Source organism: Paramormyrops kingsleyae, chromosome 15 (genome assembly GCF_048594095.1).
Source record: "Paramormyrops kingsleyae isolate MSU_618 chromosome 15, PKINGS_0.4, whole genome shotgun sequence".
Classification (NCBI taxonomy): domain Eukaryota; kingdom Metazoa; phylum Chordata; class Actinopteri; order Osteoglossiformes; family Mormyridae; genus Paramormyrops; species Paramormyrops kingsleyae.
Window position 1 is genome coordinate 24,747,723 of NC_132811.1, and position 16,954 is coordinate 24,764,676.

Consider the following 16,954-nt stretch of genomic DNA (forward strand, 5'->3'; position numbering starts at 1 on the left):
GACCAGTCCATGTTTTTGCTCCCTCCCAACTCCCCGTAGTGAGCAAAAACATGGACCGTCTGGGGGTCCCACAGGATTGGTTTGAGAAAGATTTGACTAGGGTGACCAGATAATCTATGTGAAGGAGTACACTTTGAGCTACAACAGGATTTGCAAGCTACCATTTCAAGGAAAAACATCTGGATTTCAATTAAGCACTGAGTTCTTGCTATGTGCTGATTGGTCAGTATCCTATAATCATCATGCATGTCACCAATGTTAGCTGAAAACAGGTGGATGAATCTTTCTTCAGTTAACATGGTAGTTTACAAGTCCTGTCCTAGTGCAAAGTGTCCTCCCTGACAAGGGTTATCTAGGCACCCTAAAGTGGGCCAACAACAGTTCTATTTGTCACAGGCAGGCTAATCAGTTGCTGGTCGTGCTCAACAAAACGGAACCTGTCTAGATGTTTTCTGCTTCTGATAAGCATGAGAGGCATCCCTGGGAGGTCATTTGGCAAGGACCCTGAAATGGACAAGTGGAATGTAAAATGGATAAGATGGATAAGATGGATGGATGGATGGATGGACGACAGAAAAGTCTTTGTGTTGGAGAAGAGTGTAAATAGTTGTTTTCCTTAATTAAATTGTAGCTGTCTAGAATTTTACATTGTAAGCACCAAAACAAAAAATGCTGCGAATGACTTAAAAGTTTAAAAGGCCAAAGATCTGTTATAAATGCAGCCCTTTATGTCTGAATGTGCAGTGTTTTGTTTCTTATTTAAAGGACCCCTGAGAGAGAAGAAAATTGCCAAAGAAAATGTCAAACTGAAAATAATGCAGATGGGCTGAATGGTTGTAGCAAGAGTTTTTTTTTATTATTCGGAAACGTTCCTTACCATGGTCATGCTAAAGATTTAATTCCCAAAGCATTAGCAGTAATACAGCTGCTTCTAAAGAATGGATGCCGTTAGATGCTTATCTGGCACAGGCTCACATTGTATTCAGTGTCATCTACAATGGTACATTTAAATGCACACAGTTTAAATGCAACTTTAAAGGGTAAGTCTATATTGAAGTCTTTAATGTTGGATTGGACGGGAAGCATTTGCATCATCCTTATCCATCTAATTAAGTCTAGGCAAACCAGATTCTTTCCCAGGGAGCTTTAAAAATAGACTCAGGAACCACTGTGGCCTCTGCTGAAATGGCATCCCACTTCCACCGAACATCTACCACTGATCCTGGTGTAAGATGCGCTAATGGGTAAATCAGCAGCCTATAAGGCCAAGCGTGAAGCCTCCAACAGACTGCAGGCCAAGGACTGCATGCCAACGCCAGCGCCAAGATTCCTCCCAAGGCTCTTTGGGCTATAACTCAGAAAATGTGCATTGCAAATGTAGCCCATAAGTGTGTTTAGATGCTCATGAAATGAAATTATGACAAGTTGCCCACCAGAAATTTCTGGCCATATGCTATTTACACATATTGTCAATAGTTGACTGTCAATTGCTGGATGGGACTGTAAGCATGTTCCTGTGAGCTATTTCATGATAAGAGAATCAAACACATTCCACAAATATGCAGCTTGTGAACGGCAACATTTTTTGTCATGTTTAATGTGACAACACCGAGGTCATTTAAGTGTAAGCCTCATTTACAGTAACGACCCTGGGCCACAAAGCCATTTGCTCTTCTGGTTACACATTACGACTAGGACTTGGATGGAAAGCCATACAGATACACTAGGAGAGAACCTACAGAGCCAGCTGGGGCTCTAAACCAGGAGCTGCGAGGTAACCATCAGCATCTCAGATAGCTTTAAAGCAGTACATGAGAAAGATTTCTGAAGCCATCTGCTCTTGGAAAAAGGGACTGATGTCCTAGAATTTGTGTGTGAAGAGCTGGCTAGGTCACAAGCTTGTGCGAAATGTTATCATATCACACAAGATATTCCTTTCAATGATTCTTTAAAATGCCTTGATAATGCAGTGCAAGCAACAACAAAACATGGTTTTATGTAATGCAGAACCGGGCTGCAAAGGTAACTGTTAATTGGGTCACTGGGGACCAATACCTTACATAATACAGTAAATACAAATAATAAACATTCTCTACAAATACTTAGCTTGATTTGGTGCAATTTAACGTGTTTTTCTTCAATATAAATAAATTTCAGAAAATGTCAAAAACTCATAAGCATTATAGACATTAATGACTAATGACTCAGTATTACTATATTTACGGTTGATGTTTTTGATCTTTGTGTAGCTGTTATGTCTAAAGATTTCAATTAATGCTTTCTAGTCTGTGATACTGCCTTGGATTACCTCACTGAATAATAATTTACCCCCCCCCCTCCTTAAAAAAAGCAAAATGATTTCCATGCAGCTGATTACAGTGGCCCTATTACACACTTTTTGTTTAGAGCAAAATACATCATTTGTTTAGTTTACAATGAACTTTGTTAATGAATCGAGTTTTCTCCTTTTGTATTCATACCCTTGAAAAACAAAACAAATATTGAACTACATTTTCTGTTGAATAAAAAGGTGACTTAAATTTTATTAAACTACATTTAGCTTTATAACTCAAATGGTTTGTTATGGACTGAGGAAATAAAATCGTATTTTTTGGATTTTTCACAAGCACGTTTTATTTGGCTACAGGAAGATAAAGCTTGCAGGATATACTGTAAAATACGGAGGGGGGCGATGTTATGGGGTTATTTTCCTGTCACATGTCCTGGGGTCGTTGTTAAGATAGATAGAGTCATGAACTTGGGCAAGTACTGGGACATTCTGTCCAAACACGTTCTTCGCTCTGCCAGGAGGCTGGATCTTGCCCACAAATGAACCTTCCAGCAAGATGATGATCCAGGACATACATCAAAATCAACCAAGGAGTGGCTGGCTGACTATACAATCAGTGCTCAGGACCATCCATCTTTATCTGCGGACCTGAATCCAGCTCAACATTTGCGATTTGAGCTGAATACAGCAGATCAATGACTGAAACCAAAATATCTGAAGGATCTATAAATGGATGCCAGGACATCAAGGAAGTAAACACACCGTAAATGATTTGCCAACTGGAATCCATTTTAACATTTGTGGCACCCAATATGTCTATTACAAAAAACAGTAGTCTTACCTTTTCATATATATGGTTGATGCCATATATCATGGTTATTCAAATCATGGTCCTCGAGGTCCGAGCACTGCTGGTTTTCCAGCCTTCTTTTATTGTACCTGTCAGTCAGGTGTGAAGCCTCTGACCAATCAGAATCAGTAATTATTAAACTAACTACCTGGGAGAACTGAAAACAAGACCTGGATTTGGAATCGAGGTCCAGATTTGAAGAACCCTGCCATATAAATATACTCATAGACAGACATAAACACACAAGTTTACAGTTATTTCAGTGCTTATTTGATTAAATTTATTTTGCTTATTTTTAATGAGTACAACAAAGACACTGAGCACTGCATTAGCTGAACACATAAAACTTTGGTAACACTTTATGTAAAAGAAATTCAAAGGTGTTCTGTCCTATTGAACTTTATAAATGTTAATTTTAGACTCAATTTGTCCAAAAGATGATTTTGCTGCATAGAATTTCCTTAATTTCTGTATTATTAAGTTTGATAGTAATAAATTAGCATATGATAAAATATTCTGCATTATCTGCATTTCAACAAAATCGGTAATTTAAGAGCATTCCGACACCAACATTAAAAACTGAAGGGAAGTATATGGGGTATATGGTCACACTGAAACAGACACTATTAAATTTAAGCCATTTCCAAAGCCCTTGGACAATAAGATGCCTACAAAAGATTTGCAATAATACTCAACTCAGTTCAAAATTTACTTGTGTAAAGAATTTGCAATTTTAATCTAAGTTATTCCTACTTGTTTAATTAAGTTAATGAAAAGCCACATTGAGTTTAAAGAGATTCAAAGGCATAAGCGATCATAAATGTAACAATAAAGATATCAGAGATATTTTATAGAAAGAGCAGATTCTTCCCACGGGGGAAATTTCATTGGAACTCAATGTTTAAAGACATTAAGTGGATGAAAGCATACAGGCATTTTAGGTTCTACACTGATAAGTGCAACAAAGGCAGGCTGTCTTCGATGGACCAAGATTGGAAAAACAATTTGACTCTGATTTTGGATTCTCTGGTTCTTCTTTATGTATTGGTCACTTTTTCGGCATTTTGTTAGTGCATGTGGTTCTGTTAAATGCGGTATCGATATGTCCTTGCTCGCATCTTCCCACACATAACCTAAGCAAAAATGATTAAATGACGAGAATTTTTAAAGAATAAATGTTGTCATTCACAGCCATCTTGCAAGGTCACAGGCCCATGTAGATAATGTGGTATATGACAGATGTTCATTATTCCTTGGGGTCTATAAATATTGTATTCTGGTCATATCGCGAAAGACTGTGCCATCGGTAAATGTGCGCGGAAAATCAACGTGTGGTCAGACTCCACTTATCACTGTTACCAGTTTACATGAAGCAGGCGCATTCGTCTGACAGACATCCCAGTTTGAACGGAAGGAAAACCAAAATGAGCCGCCAGATATTAGCTCCCGCTTTACGAGGGTGCAGGGCGAGGAAGAGGACAGAGGGGAGAGTGGAAGAGCAGGCCATCAGATGCTCATGCACCATTGTTGTAGCGCAGCCTTCCCACCTTGTGGTTGCAGAGCGAACTGAATCCGCCCGGGAGAGAGAGCGAGCGAGCGAGCGAGAAGGAACGAGAGACGGAAAGCGATGGGGAGGGAGAGAGCACCGGAGAGAGAGAGAGAGAGGCCGTTTAAACTAAGAGCTATGTTTTGGGACAAGCTAATCTGCCAGAGAGCAGTGTGAGGATCGGAGCGCATTGTGTGAGGGAGTGTGTGGGGCACAGATAAGGGAACAAGGCTGCCACAGCTCCGCTGCTTGTTTTAATGTGCTGACTCTGGGGAGATTAAAAAAATTGACTCTTCAGTCCTGTTCCGAAACCTTGGGCACTAGTGCCACATCTAACAGAGGTGTACCAAAAAGAGGGGAGACCAGGGTGACAGAAACCCAAAACAAAACAGCCCACAGAAGATTTTTTTTTATTTCATTTTTTACATTTTTTTTTTCCCGGGACTGACTCCCGTTTCCGTTACAGAGGGGGAAACATACGTAGAAAAGAAGAAACGGTAACAAAGAAAAGGTCTGACTACAAGATGTTCGAAATCAGCAGAACACTCAACGCAGCGCTGTTAAGCAACGAGGTAAAGGCGCTGGATTCTACTCCTCTGTTGAGCCAGTTTACTGTGTATGTGCTGCCTGTCATGTTGTCCTGCGTGCGTGTTTGTTTGTGTTCGTGCCTGCATGACTTTAGGATGGACAGAAAAAGATGAGTGAGGAGACGATGGAAGAGGGTAGCTGGTCAGTAGGATGGAAGACAACTTTGGTTTCCACTCCACACTGCTCAGGGGCTGTTGCTGGCTCTTGTGTGTTTGTTTGTCCTGCATTTTTGGTTGTGTTGTTTTCTTTCTTCGCTGGTGCTGTGGCTGATTTTTCTCCCTGCGATTCGTGCAAGCAAGGTGGCCCATATCATTCGCCACGCGTCTGGGGCTCTGGGTGTGGGCACGCGTATAGGCACCCCTCGTGCTCGTCAGTGTCTCTGCATCTGCGTCTCGGTTCATTCACCACCCCTACGCTCGTTCGGCACGTGCGTGCACGTGTGTGTGTGTATGTGTGAGTGCATGTGTGTGCGTGTGTGTGTGTGTGTGTGCGTGTGTGTACATGTGTATGTAGAGGCTGTGTCAAGAATCCTCGGATGATGGCGAAGCATCCCGCTGTCTGTCCGGAAGGCTCCATTCCCTTTCTTCCTGGGCATCTCAACTCAGGCATGTAGCCAGGGGCTAGGTCACTTTGAGTAAGGCAACATGCAAATCAAAGACGAATGCATTCATTTAAAAACTGTCTTAAAAAATATGAGAATTACGACGACTGTGGCACGTGAAATAACCACAGTTCGCGTGCGTTTATTTCTTCACGGCTAATGTGCTCGTGCAATTAGCTGTTCAGTCAATTAACACCATGTGACGGAGTTTCTGCGCAGCCTAGCCGCGCGCGTGTGTGTGTGTTTGTGTGTGTGTGTGTGTGTGTGTGTGTGCGCGCGCCTGTGTGTGTTTGTGTGTGTGTGTGCGCGCCTGTGTGTGTGTGGGTGTGGTTGACCTTGGACGTACTGCATCATTTTCATTTTCGCTCTGTCCAAATGACCAGAAAGCTTCAGGTTCGACGTAGAGGTGTCCTCTCTGCCAGCTCCCGTGTGTGTGTCCGTGTCCTGCAGAGTGGGGATTCGCCCCCCTGTGTCACCCTAATCAGTGTCAGCCCTTCGGCAGTGACTGATGGGGTGCAGGCTAGAGATCCAAAATGTTGCAGTTCTGCTGGAAATTGAATGTTACAAGTACACAGACCTAGGCATAAAAACCATATTTCTGTATATGAGCTACAGGAACACGATTTGTGTCTTGGTGGGTAATATGATTCAAATCCTTTTTTGTCATATATTTTCAATCCATCTATCAAAACATTGCCTCTAGAAAAGAAGCAAAAACTGGCAGAAGGAAACACTCACCAAACGTGTTGGGAGACCCCTCAATTGGTGCGTTAAATCGATGTGAGACAGTGGGTATCTGATTTCTGATGGCACCAAAGGCTTTCCCTAACTGTGTATGTTTATAAAGCCGAATGGGAGCGTGACGCTTCTTCAAATGTTCCGGAAGCCTCCATCCCCCCCCCCCCACATCAGTGACCATCATCATGATGTATAATATACATGAGGAGGCCAAGGTTTATGTGTATCAGGATTCTGGAAGGTCACGTACATATATATTCTGTCTCATGCCTTGGTCATGCAAACGCAGCATTTTCCAGACTGCGGTTTGCTGATTTATTGGAGAAGTAAATTAAGAGGGTAGCCCCTGACGCAGTAGCATGGCTAATATTTTGTCTCCCCTACGTCGTCATAACTTTTCTTTGTGTTGGACTAAACTGTGCTTAATGATTTGCAAATCCATCTCAATCAGATGGATATTGTTATTTGTTTAATAGAATTTCTTTGGTGCTGATAGCAGGGCAGGCTACTGAAACAGCACACGTGCCTGGAAGCATAGGGATCCATTAGCAACCATGAAGTATTTCCTCCCAGCCATTGCATTCCTGGCAGTGTTTTCCGGAATGAGAAATGCAGGCCGATAAAAAAAGGTGATTTAAAAGACTTCTACGCAAGCGGTCAGTGGACAACTTGGTTCCTGACATCATGTTGTGCTCTAATGCTAAGATGTACATCGCTATACAGCAAATAGCATGCTTAGCTGCCTGGTGCCTCTCGTTTTTAGTTTAATCGAGCACTTTACTGTAGTTTATTCCAAATTAGCCTCACACAGGGATCCCTGCAGTTTAATCATTTTACTGTGGTAAACCTTCTCCAAGAGTCAAAGCACTCAGTGAAGGAATTTATTGGTATTGCTAAAACAAAGCTAAAGGAGGCACAGTTGTATTAAAATAGGCTCGTTTTATCATGACCATAAACTGAAGGTCGTGTAGCAATTTGGCGTGTGTTATTCATAAATAAGCAAAAATACTAAAAACAGAAATACACCACCGCACAATGTCAATGTAAATCCAAACTGTGACGTGACGTGAACAGACCTAAAAATATACCTACGGAGTCATGAACCAGGTAACCAGGTAGTGAGCACAGTGTGCAGGAATGATTAATGGCCATTATTCTTCATGAAGAAATAGCCCCACGCCATGTTTGTTTGTGATGAGCTGGATGCCGCACTTAGCAAATGTATTGTAATAAGAGATAACAAATCAGGCCCATGACCTGTTTGTGGTAGAGGGAGCAGAAGCCAGTGTCCAGACCACGTCAGATACCGAAAGGTGAGGAAGCTGGAGGTGACCTGACCTTCCGCTGAATAGATTAGGAAGGATTTCAAATGATCAAAAACCAAAAAACCAAAGTAGGGTTTCGTCGGTCAGGACACCAATTTTCCTACATATATTGCATGTCAATAATACAGTCGCCCCCTCCGAGATAAACATGAGCGCTTTTGATGTTTTGCGACTTCCTCACAAAATTACACAGCCGTAACAAAGGCAGCGATGCCGGAAACGTGAAGGACAACCACAGAAATCAGCGAGCTACTTACAAAACACAAAGCTGGGTGCATAAATATCCATTTCGATTTTTAATAAGGAATTAAGACATTTTTATGAAAATCTCTGTAATACACAAATAATTGGCATTGTAGAATAGTAGTAATAATAATAATAATAATAACAATAATTAGAAATCACTGGCTTTTATTTTTTTTTGAGGCTTTCACCAGAGCCATCACAAAGATCAGGAGATTTTCTTATGCTCGATTAAATCATTATGACAATAAACAGAAGCAGAAAGCGAGGAACGGGAGCCGCCATGCCGTTGGCAGGTGTCCACTGGCACGCCACAGCTTGCGAGGGTCATTTCTATCTATGCGAAAATGATTAGCTCCCCCCATCTGCCGTTGCCTGCGCCTCCCCCGTCCTTGATTGCCGTGTTTCTCCAGCTAATGTAGCCCAGGAAATGAGTTCATCTGCAGCCGGGGCTGCACGGCTCTGTAGGCAGGTGCAGCGCTACCGTCCCCTGAAAGAGGGCCGGCCGAGCCGGCGGGAGCCAGGAAGTGCTGCACGCGTCACAAAGGAGCACGTCAGCGGAAGCAGGCCGAGCGGAGGCGGCCCACCTGCCCGCGTGATGGAGGTGTATCATGTGACCACAGGACACATGGGGGTCCAAGCAGCATGAGTCAGGGATCTGAGTGTATTTCTGACCCCATCACACAAGACGCTGGTGGAGCCACCGTAAGGAGATGCGCCGCAGCCCTCCCCAGCGGCCCAGCGCTCACGGCCACATCCTCCAGCTCATCCAGGCCCGGATGATTCTGCCTGCAGAGCCGTCTTCAATTTCGGGGAAGCGGCACATGAACATGGTGTTTATCCCACAGGTCAATCAGCGGTCACACAGCTGCAAGAGCATCGCGCGTCCCTGGCCCAGAGGAGCAGGCGTCCGCCCGCTCGTCACGCAGAGGAAGAACATCTCCCCCATGAATCGACCACCAGGACAGTCAGCCCCAACTTTTAGCCTCTTCGCATTTACCTCTGCAGAAATCCCCAACTGACAGGGCTGCATTCAGCCCCCTACTATTCCAGCTCATCCTCATTGGTGTTTTCTGCAGTTTTTTAGAGACACAGTGGTTCCTGACCCACACATGCTCCAAGCTTGAGTTCTCCCATGACATCCTCAGGTTTTCAGAAGCCCCCCCCCCGTGACGCCCCCTCTTGCCGCGTTGCATCGTAAGTCTTCATATGTATAAATGTCAGCATCATCACAAAGACACTGTCATCTTAAATTTGTCCTCCCCCCTTGGCATTGTGTACATGGAAATTGGAAAACATTAGCCATCAGGTTTCCCGTAACAGTGCGCCGAGCTTCGTCAGCGCTTTCTGCGGAAATACATAATTCTCCAGTAAATTACACTGTGCCTAAGTCAAGGGCGACACGGGCAGTTTGCTGGTTATTTATTTGTCGTATTTTCATTACAGTGGAAAACAAAGCACTGCATTCCGCATCAGGGAAACGAGGGGAACCTGCCGATATGCTTGCATTTCGGAAAACAGAGCTCTGTCCCCAAAATGGGGAACACCCTAAATTGTCCTGGAGGCGATTAGCTTTGACGATTCCGACAATAACGACATCAGCATGGTTTAAATTCCGGTTGTTTTCACATGGTGGCTGAGGCAGGAGCTGTAAGAAGGAAAAGCAGAGGATGGTGGTTTTTTTTGCCACCATAGTTAGCCGGATGGACGTGGCTCAGCCCGGCCTGCTCCGGATCGCAGGTTCTGGGATGCGACTTGCGGCTCGGCTCAGCCCGGCCTGCTACCTTTGTTGTGTTTGCCGTGGTGTGGCTGCGTGGAGGACTGGCAGCCGCGCGGTGAAAAGGTCTGCTGCTGCAGGGGGCCCAGAGAACAGCTGAGCCAAGGTCCCGCTGGGGGCCTCCACTGCTGAGAGGAGCAGGTGTCTGCAGCCAGGCACCGAGCTGACAAAAGCCAAGACAGGATGGGCTGGCCGATGTTGCCTGTGTCCAGGGAGGGCAGGTGGCCCTCTCTGCAGACTCCCTTTACAGTGCTCCCTCCAGGGGACCTCTCAGAGGCCTTTAGAAAACAACCTAATGCACGTGCAGCACCAATCAGCTCTGAATGCGTGGCCCTCGCACTCGCTGGCGACGGGCTTAAGCCATTAGCCACATTCACCTGCCATGTTTAATCTGCTCATGCCATAAACTCACATACAAAATGCACCCTGGCTGAGTATTTGGATGGCGAACGAAACTACGAATTTTCTACATGGTTCCTAGCAGTTCCAGTCATAAATATAGACCGGTTTTTGATAGAACCCCAAAACTGAATGTAAAATCCTAAAGTCATTCAGTAAAAGCCTTCTAATACAGGCTTTCCATTCAAAATGCATCAATAAGCTCAATAATGCCAGTGTTTATCTCTTGGTCAGTAAAGACTTTATAACAACAATCATTACACATAATTTGTTTTAAACATTGTTTTTCATGCCTGGTGGTAATGGACGTGTTTATAATGTGCCTATATTTATTGTTCCTGTATACAAGTAGATCCACGCTGCATGATTCCTTAACTCTTTTTTTCTTTCGTCTTCTGTAACTGCAAAGCTGGTAATTAAAAAGCACCACGCCACCCCACCATAACATTTCTATTTTTATATAAGAAAACAAAAAAACATATTTTAATTACAGAGAAACGCCGCTGTTCCCTCGGTTTGGCTATTGTTCTGTATTCATTTAGAGCTGTTTCATGGCTGTTCGCAGAGTAATTGAAAAGGGAAATAAGTTTGGCGGGGTACTGGGGAGCGGAGTGAAGGACCCCCGTTCTGTTGGTTTTCTCAATGCCTGACAGCAAGGTTTATTCTGCTCTGCGTAAGTGCAGCAATTAATGATTTTGTTCATTAGTGTGCTGAGATGCAGACGCAGGCTGCTTGTTTGCCGCTGCCGCGGCGCTCCCAGCTCTGGCAACGCAGGGACACCAACCACGCTGCCGGCAACAATGGGGGCATTAGCCAACCGTGGCTGCCCTGAACAGGCTAACGCCGCTGTAATCTCTTTCCCAGCTTGCCTTCCAGGGTGGGGGGGAGGGGGGTGGTTCTTTTTCATCATTTCAAATCCAAGAGTACATCTCTGGTTTTGCACTCAGTATCAGAATATTCTAGCACTTCCTCTTTCATGTCTCCACTGTTTTCCTCAGCCGGCCCATTATTGTCATGTAAAAAAAAGTCTAACGGCCGTAGTGTAACATCCACCCGGGTTTGAAGCAGATGTATAATGAGCTTGAAACAGCGGACAAACGAGCAGATGTGTTTACCCGCTCTTGGAGGATTGTCGTCTCTCGTCAACGTCGAGCCAGGCACTCCGTTCCAGGATGGGTGAACACAGACCTTTTCTCGAGGAACAACAAGTTGCCATAAATAGATGCGCACTTGACGCGTGTGCACAGCGAAGGGTGAACTCAGAGGCTCAGCAGTAGGGGATGTGATTTCCTGCAGATCTGGAGATAAGCACAATCTCCACCAGCATTCTGGACCATTAATAATTCATACATTCTAACAGTGACATTCTGGTTTAAATGGTTTGCTGTACCGCCTGTCTGGGACATCAATGGCAAGTTTCTGAAGTAACCCAATTTAAAGCGAAGGGGAAAATGTACTTATGTATGGTAATTAGTCCTTGAGGCATTTGGGGTAATTATCATTCTGTATTTTTCCCTCAATCTCTACCTCTTTTCGTCCATGTTTCACTCTGTCCTTCCATCTCTGTCTTTGTTGGGTGGGCTCGGGGGGGGGTGGATGTGTGCCCAGCATCTGGGACTGGTGGGAGAAGAGGGGGGACAGATCACACGGGGGCAGGCTGGCCTCAGCTGTCACGATTTGGAGGCCGTGAGCGATGGAGACGTGGAGAGGGAGGGTCGGATGGGAGGGAAGAGAACCACAGGCAAGCGGAGCGGCAGGGTGATCTGATTGGGCCGAGCGGAAGGGGAGGGGCATGGTAGTGTGGTCCGCTTGGAGGTCAGCTAACACCACAATACTGCTTTATGTCACAGGCCAAATTAAATTTGCGACTGGAGAATGGTCCTGACGGATGTGCTTTGGACGGGAAGCGGTACCTGAATGAGGCTTGGCGGCTGGCGTCCGTGCGCCTGGGCCCCGATTCCCAGGGCCGGGTGTGCCTCTCCTGCGTGCCAATCCCTGATTAAAACCCCCCTCCTGTCAGCATCCAGCCCAAGCGGGAGTGTGAACTCTGCTCTCTGAAAGGAGCCACAGTGTCCCCCGATTAAAGCCCGCAGCAGATGGACCGCAGCGGTCAGCCTGCGAGCGTGGAGGGCTTCTGGCTAGGATCAAACACAGAGCAGGCTTCCCCGCAGCATACCGGAGCACCGCCTCCATCTCGCCAATGAGTCACGCCGGAGCTGATATCCCCGATAAACCATAAAAAAGGGTAAAATTCCCCTACTTTGCTGGCAACGGCGGCGAAAGCGGGCAGCGGCTCAGCCGGTGGGACCCGCGGTGTTTTCCAGGCCCACGCTGAGCCCCACGTCAGCAGCACGCACCAGACTCTCGCTCTGTCTCACTGCACTGTCCGGGGTGTGGATTAAAGCGGAAATGTGCCCATTTTTCTTTTTTTAACCGGAATACCTCGGGAATACGCTCAACTGCTCCGTGTCCTAAGCCGAACGAGGCCCTTGAATTGGACTCGGCGCCACGTTAGCGCATTTCACACAAACAGTTGGTTCATATTATACTACTTAGTAATTAAGTCCATTGGACTTCGTGCGTTAATGACAGTTTTGAAGGGTATTGATCTGTGCCATTTAGACACTAATAAGGACAAATTCTTAGACATATGGTCTCCCCACACACATCCAATGCCATGTGTGGCTTCATGAATATTCAAACGTTAGCTACTACTTGAAACATTTTCAAGTTCAGAACAGCTGTCGCAGCTATTGGGAAAACGACTTTTTATTCACATGATTTGCTCTTATGTTAGAAATAGCCTGTTCAGTGGCGTGATAACGTCATAGACCCTAAAACTGAGTCAGTATGAAATGGGTTCTGAGCTCAAGGTAATTAAGGTGATCGAACGCAGTGTTGACATGTGACATAAGCACCGGTCTGATGCATGAGGTCTTCGTGTCCTAATTAGGAGTTCATTTGATTTTATTGGGGTATTAAGCTGAAGTGACTCATGTGGGTACAAAAAAAAAATACCGGAATAAAGATAATTATGAACCAACAGCAGTCCTGTAGCAATGGTTCAGAAGCTCATCCTGATGAAGCAGCATTATGAAAACGTTGCCAGAGCTGTTCCACTTCTCCAGAAGGAAAAGGGAAAAAACTGGCTGTTGGCATCCATTTTCTGATTGGATGCTTGTGGAGAATGGACACGTGCCAACACATTGGCCACCTAAGACCGCATTGCGCCAACAAGTGGACCCAAAGCTTTCGTAATACATCTCTTTATATCAAAATGAATGGGCTACCCCAGGGTGACTGAAAAATTCTTTCTGATTAAAGCATAGCGCAGAACAAAGAGATGTCCGCAAGGTTTCCTTTATAGCGTAATCCCAACTATGACGACCAAGAAACACCTTGACCTTCATATGATTCTAATGGACACAGAGCATCTCCCTCACGGGTGCTAAGCCATTAGTCATTATCTGCTTTTGCCTGTTCAATAATTAGATTAGTCGATCTCTCCGAGAGATTCTAGAACAGTTCATTTAATGATTAATTTGGTCTTGGAAAACTTGCATATATCAGATTATTGCCTACATTGGTTCTGCATACATGTTCTATTTCAGCAGTGCTCTGCGGAAATTCTGGGAGGCAGGAGCAATGTGAAAGGTGCAAATGTGTCGAGCATTAAAGCTGAACCCACTCACGCTTAGAACAATTATCACTGCGCATCCTGCATGCTCCAGCATGCCGCAGAGAGCCGGGAGAGAGCCAGAGATGCACAGAAGTAGGGATGATTGTTCCGAGACGAGTCCCCACTTAAATAAGTTCAATACCCTCATAATCAATTACGTTCGACTGTAACCGATTTGAAGCAATATGCGTGAAGATCACTGAGCTGCCACAAAGTTATCTGGGAACCTCAGAAAACTTTAAACCATATTTGTTATGCATCGAAGAGGGATTTCAGCCTCGGGACGGTAAATCACTCGCCATTAATCTGAGCTGTCGCAAAAGAGAAAGGAGGCTGAGCGGCGTGCCGCACTGACAGGGCCATGTGGATTTTTACAATTACCCATAGTGCTCCCTTTAAAATGTCAGACTTTCAATGGATGCAAATGCTGCTCTGGTGAGAACCTTTAATTGGGGATAAACCATGTGACAGAGCAGTGCCCGTTAGCTCCAGTGACACGGGGCGTTAAAGCGGGCCAGCGCATGGTCAGCAAGACCAACTTAATTTACATTGATATTTACAGTACTGTAGCGATTCGTAAATTAGTCGCAGCCAAAAAGCAGATATAAATATCCACTTGAGGGACTAATGGTCTGTTTTAGAAAATATTTCACTGCGACAGTGGCCTTTCAATATACGCATTGCACCGGAGCGTGAAATGTATTTTTACAGCTGTCACGCTCCATACATGACATTCTACACAGCTGATTTGCAATCACGTGATGTCCCCCTTCTTTTCTGATTCGACTCCTGCCGATGTATGTCTTCTTGGCAGAGGTCTCAATACAGCCATGGTCTGCTCAGCCTGACTGTTACTGTAATCAAGTTTAAAAGTTTCTGGGTGACGACACATCATTTTTGTAATCTGCACAACAGGTGACATGGAAGGACATTTGCATTTTTTAACGTATAAAAAAGTGAACACAGCTAATATATGTTAGGTGAAGAATTTAATGGTTGAAGAAAGATGCCAGGAAGGGTTGTTGCAGTTTTAGTTGTTTTGTTTTCATTTTCAGTTATAGTTTTGTTTCACTTTTATTTGGTGAATGCAGGCCTTCGTGGAGATACTACAGTAAATTTGAGTCACCCTTGTAACTGTCTTTAGGCTGTTGCATGTTAATCCTACTTAAGACACGGATTCTTTACATATCAATAAACTTGCACTGTCCGTGGTTTAGGGATTATTTTTCAGTAAAATACAAAATACAAAAAGACTGGTTCGGGGAGAGCACAACAAATCAGATTTGTTGCTATAGGGTTAGTGTTCATATCAATGCTTACCCTAAGCAGTCTATGAAAAGGTATTGACAGCATCAACAAAGGAGATGCATGAGGCCTTTCTCTGTTTAATATGCTGCTAAGTCATCATTGGCAAGGCTGTCCAGCATTACGTCACGTATCGCCTGCTCATCCTCTCTACACAACTTACCGGTCACTGTCTGACCTCCTGCTTCCGGACTCCTTCCATATTTGAGAGAGTGGCAGGCATTTAAAATTTGGCACACCTAGGCGGGATCTGATTGGTTAAACACTGGTGCATCCATCTTCCCACCCTGTAGGTGTCTGGCTGGACATATCGAGCTGTTTCCTTCACCATTACATAACTTTAAATTGGACTGAAGCAAAAACAGTGCGATGCACTGCAAAAAAAACACGGAGTCCAACAGACGGGTGTCTGTCTGAACTACCTCATGTCATGCTCCATATTTCAACAGACGCACTTTTTATTTTTATTTTTTCTGATTCATTAAGTGGATGAAACTCCGATTGGATTGCTGGCTGGCTTTTACAGCGTTTCTGACTAAGATTTATAATGTCAAATTCTTGGCAGGTCTCTCAACAGTTTTGTTATGCCAGCATAATTTTTTTCTAGAACTTTCTATTTGGAAATATTGTAGCTGGTGTGAATCCAGGCTAAGCGTTTCAGCTTTCGCAAGGGGCAAATTCTCCATTCATATCATCTGTTTAGCCACTGTAACAGACAAGCTGCCATCGTTAGCATTTAGATGACTTTCAACATCATTTTGTGACATTATGTATATTTTCAAGTTCATAATTTCATAATTTGGACTCCATTCTGAATATACTCTGCAACTGCTTTAACATCAGGCATGAAAATTACTTTTGTCTATAGGCTGTGAGTTCAAAAGATATCTTATTTAAGTGTGAAGAGCCATTATTTAGATGTACTTACATTCTTCATGCATTAACAGAAGTTCTGCCAACAGTGACAATTTTAAAACCAAAATCATGTATCTGACTGTCCATGTAGACTAAGATTAATTTACTTTACACATTTTCCTCTTAATTAGAAAACAGAGAGAATTGTATATTTTGCATATGTTTGATTTACTACAGCACAATGTGAGAGTATTTTAGCAAGAAAACTCCCCAAGCTCCATTGTTCAGTTTTGCAATGTGGCTCTCCGAGATTCTGAACAATTATAATGAGGACCCCCCCTTCATAATCTGCAATCTATTCATTTTTCAGTATTATGTATATGTCATTAACAAATTAATTCCGATCTTCATAAATTATACCGTAAAAATGTCAGTGCTGCAGGACTATAACCTTGACCAGCATATTTACCTTTTGATTAATGAGTCCCCAGTGGACCCCCCTTCCCCCACCCCCACTTGTATCACTTCTGCAGAATTGGAGGCAAATTCAGCCTTGCCTTTACAAAACTAAACTAACATATACTGATGTTGATGCCTTTGCACATTGCTGGCTGCAGCTTGCCGTCCCAGGAGCAGGTCACCGGGTGGAAATTCCATGTCTTTATTTTTAGTTAGACAGGGGCATCCATGTAAAGATATTGTTGTAGAGGAGACAAGATTTTAACATCGGTTGCTCTTTTTCTGAGAGGGAGTACCAG

At 44.2% G+C, this 16,954-nt stretch overlaps 1 protein-coding gene across 3 annotated transcripts in view; it reads left to right on the plus strand.

The window, feature by feature from the left end:
* Window positions 1-4,767: 4,767 nt before the first annotated feature.
* Window positions 4,768-16,954, plus strand: part of elavl4 (ELAV like neuron-specific RNA binding protein 4) — a 64,970-nt gene continuing 52,783 nt past the window's right edge. For 2 of the 3 annotated variants that reach the window (XM_023821375.2, XM_023821379.2), the window contains exon 1: window positions 4,768-5,258. In XM_023821375.2, the coding sequence (XP_023677143.1) occupies window positions 5,211-5,258 (48 nt within the window). In that variant the 5' untranslated portion in view covers window positions 4,768-5,210. The remainder of the gene's footprint in view (window positions 5,259-16,954) is intronic. The other variant, XM_023821377.2, reaches the window with a different exon arrangement.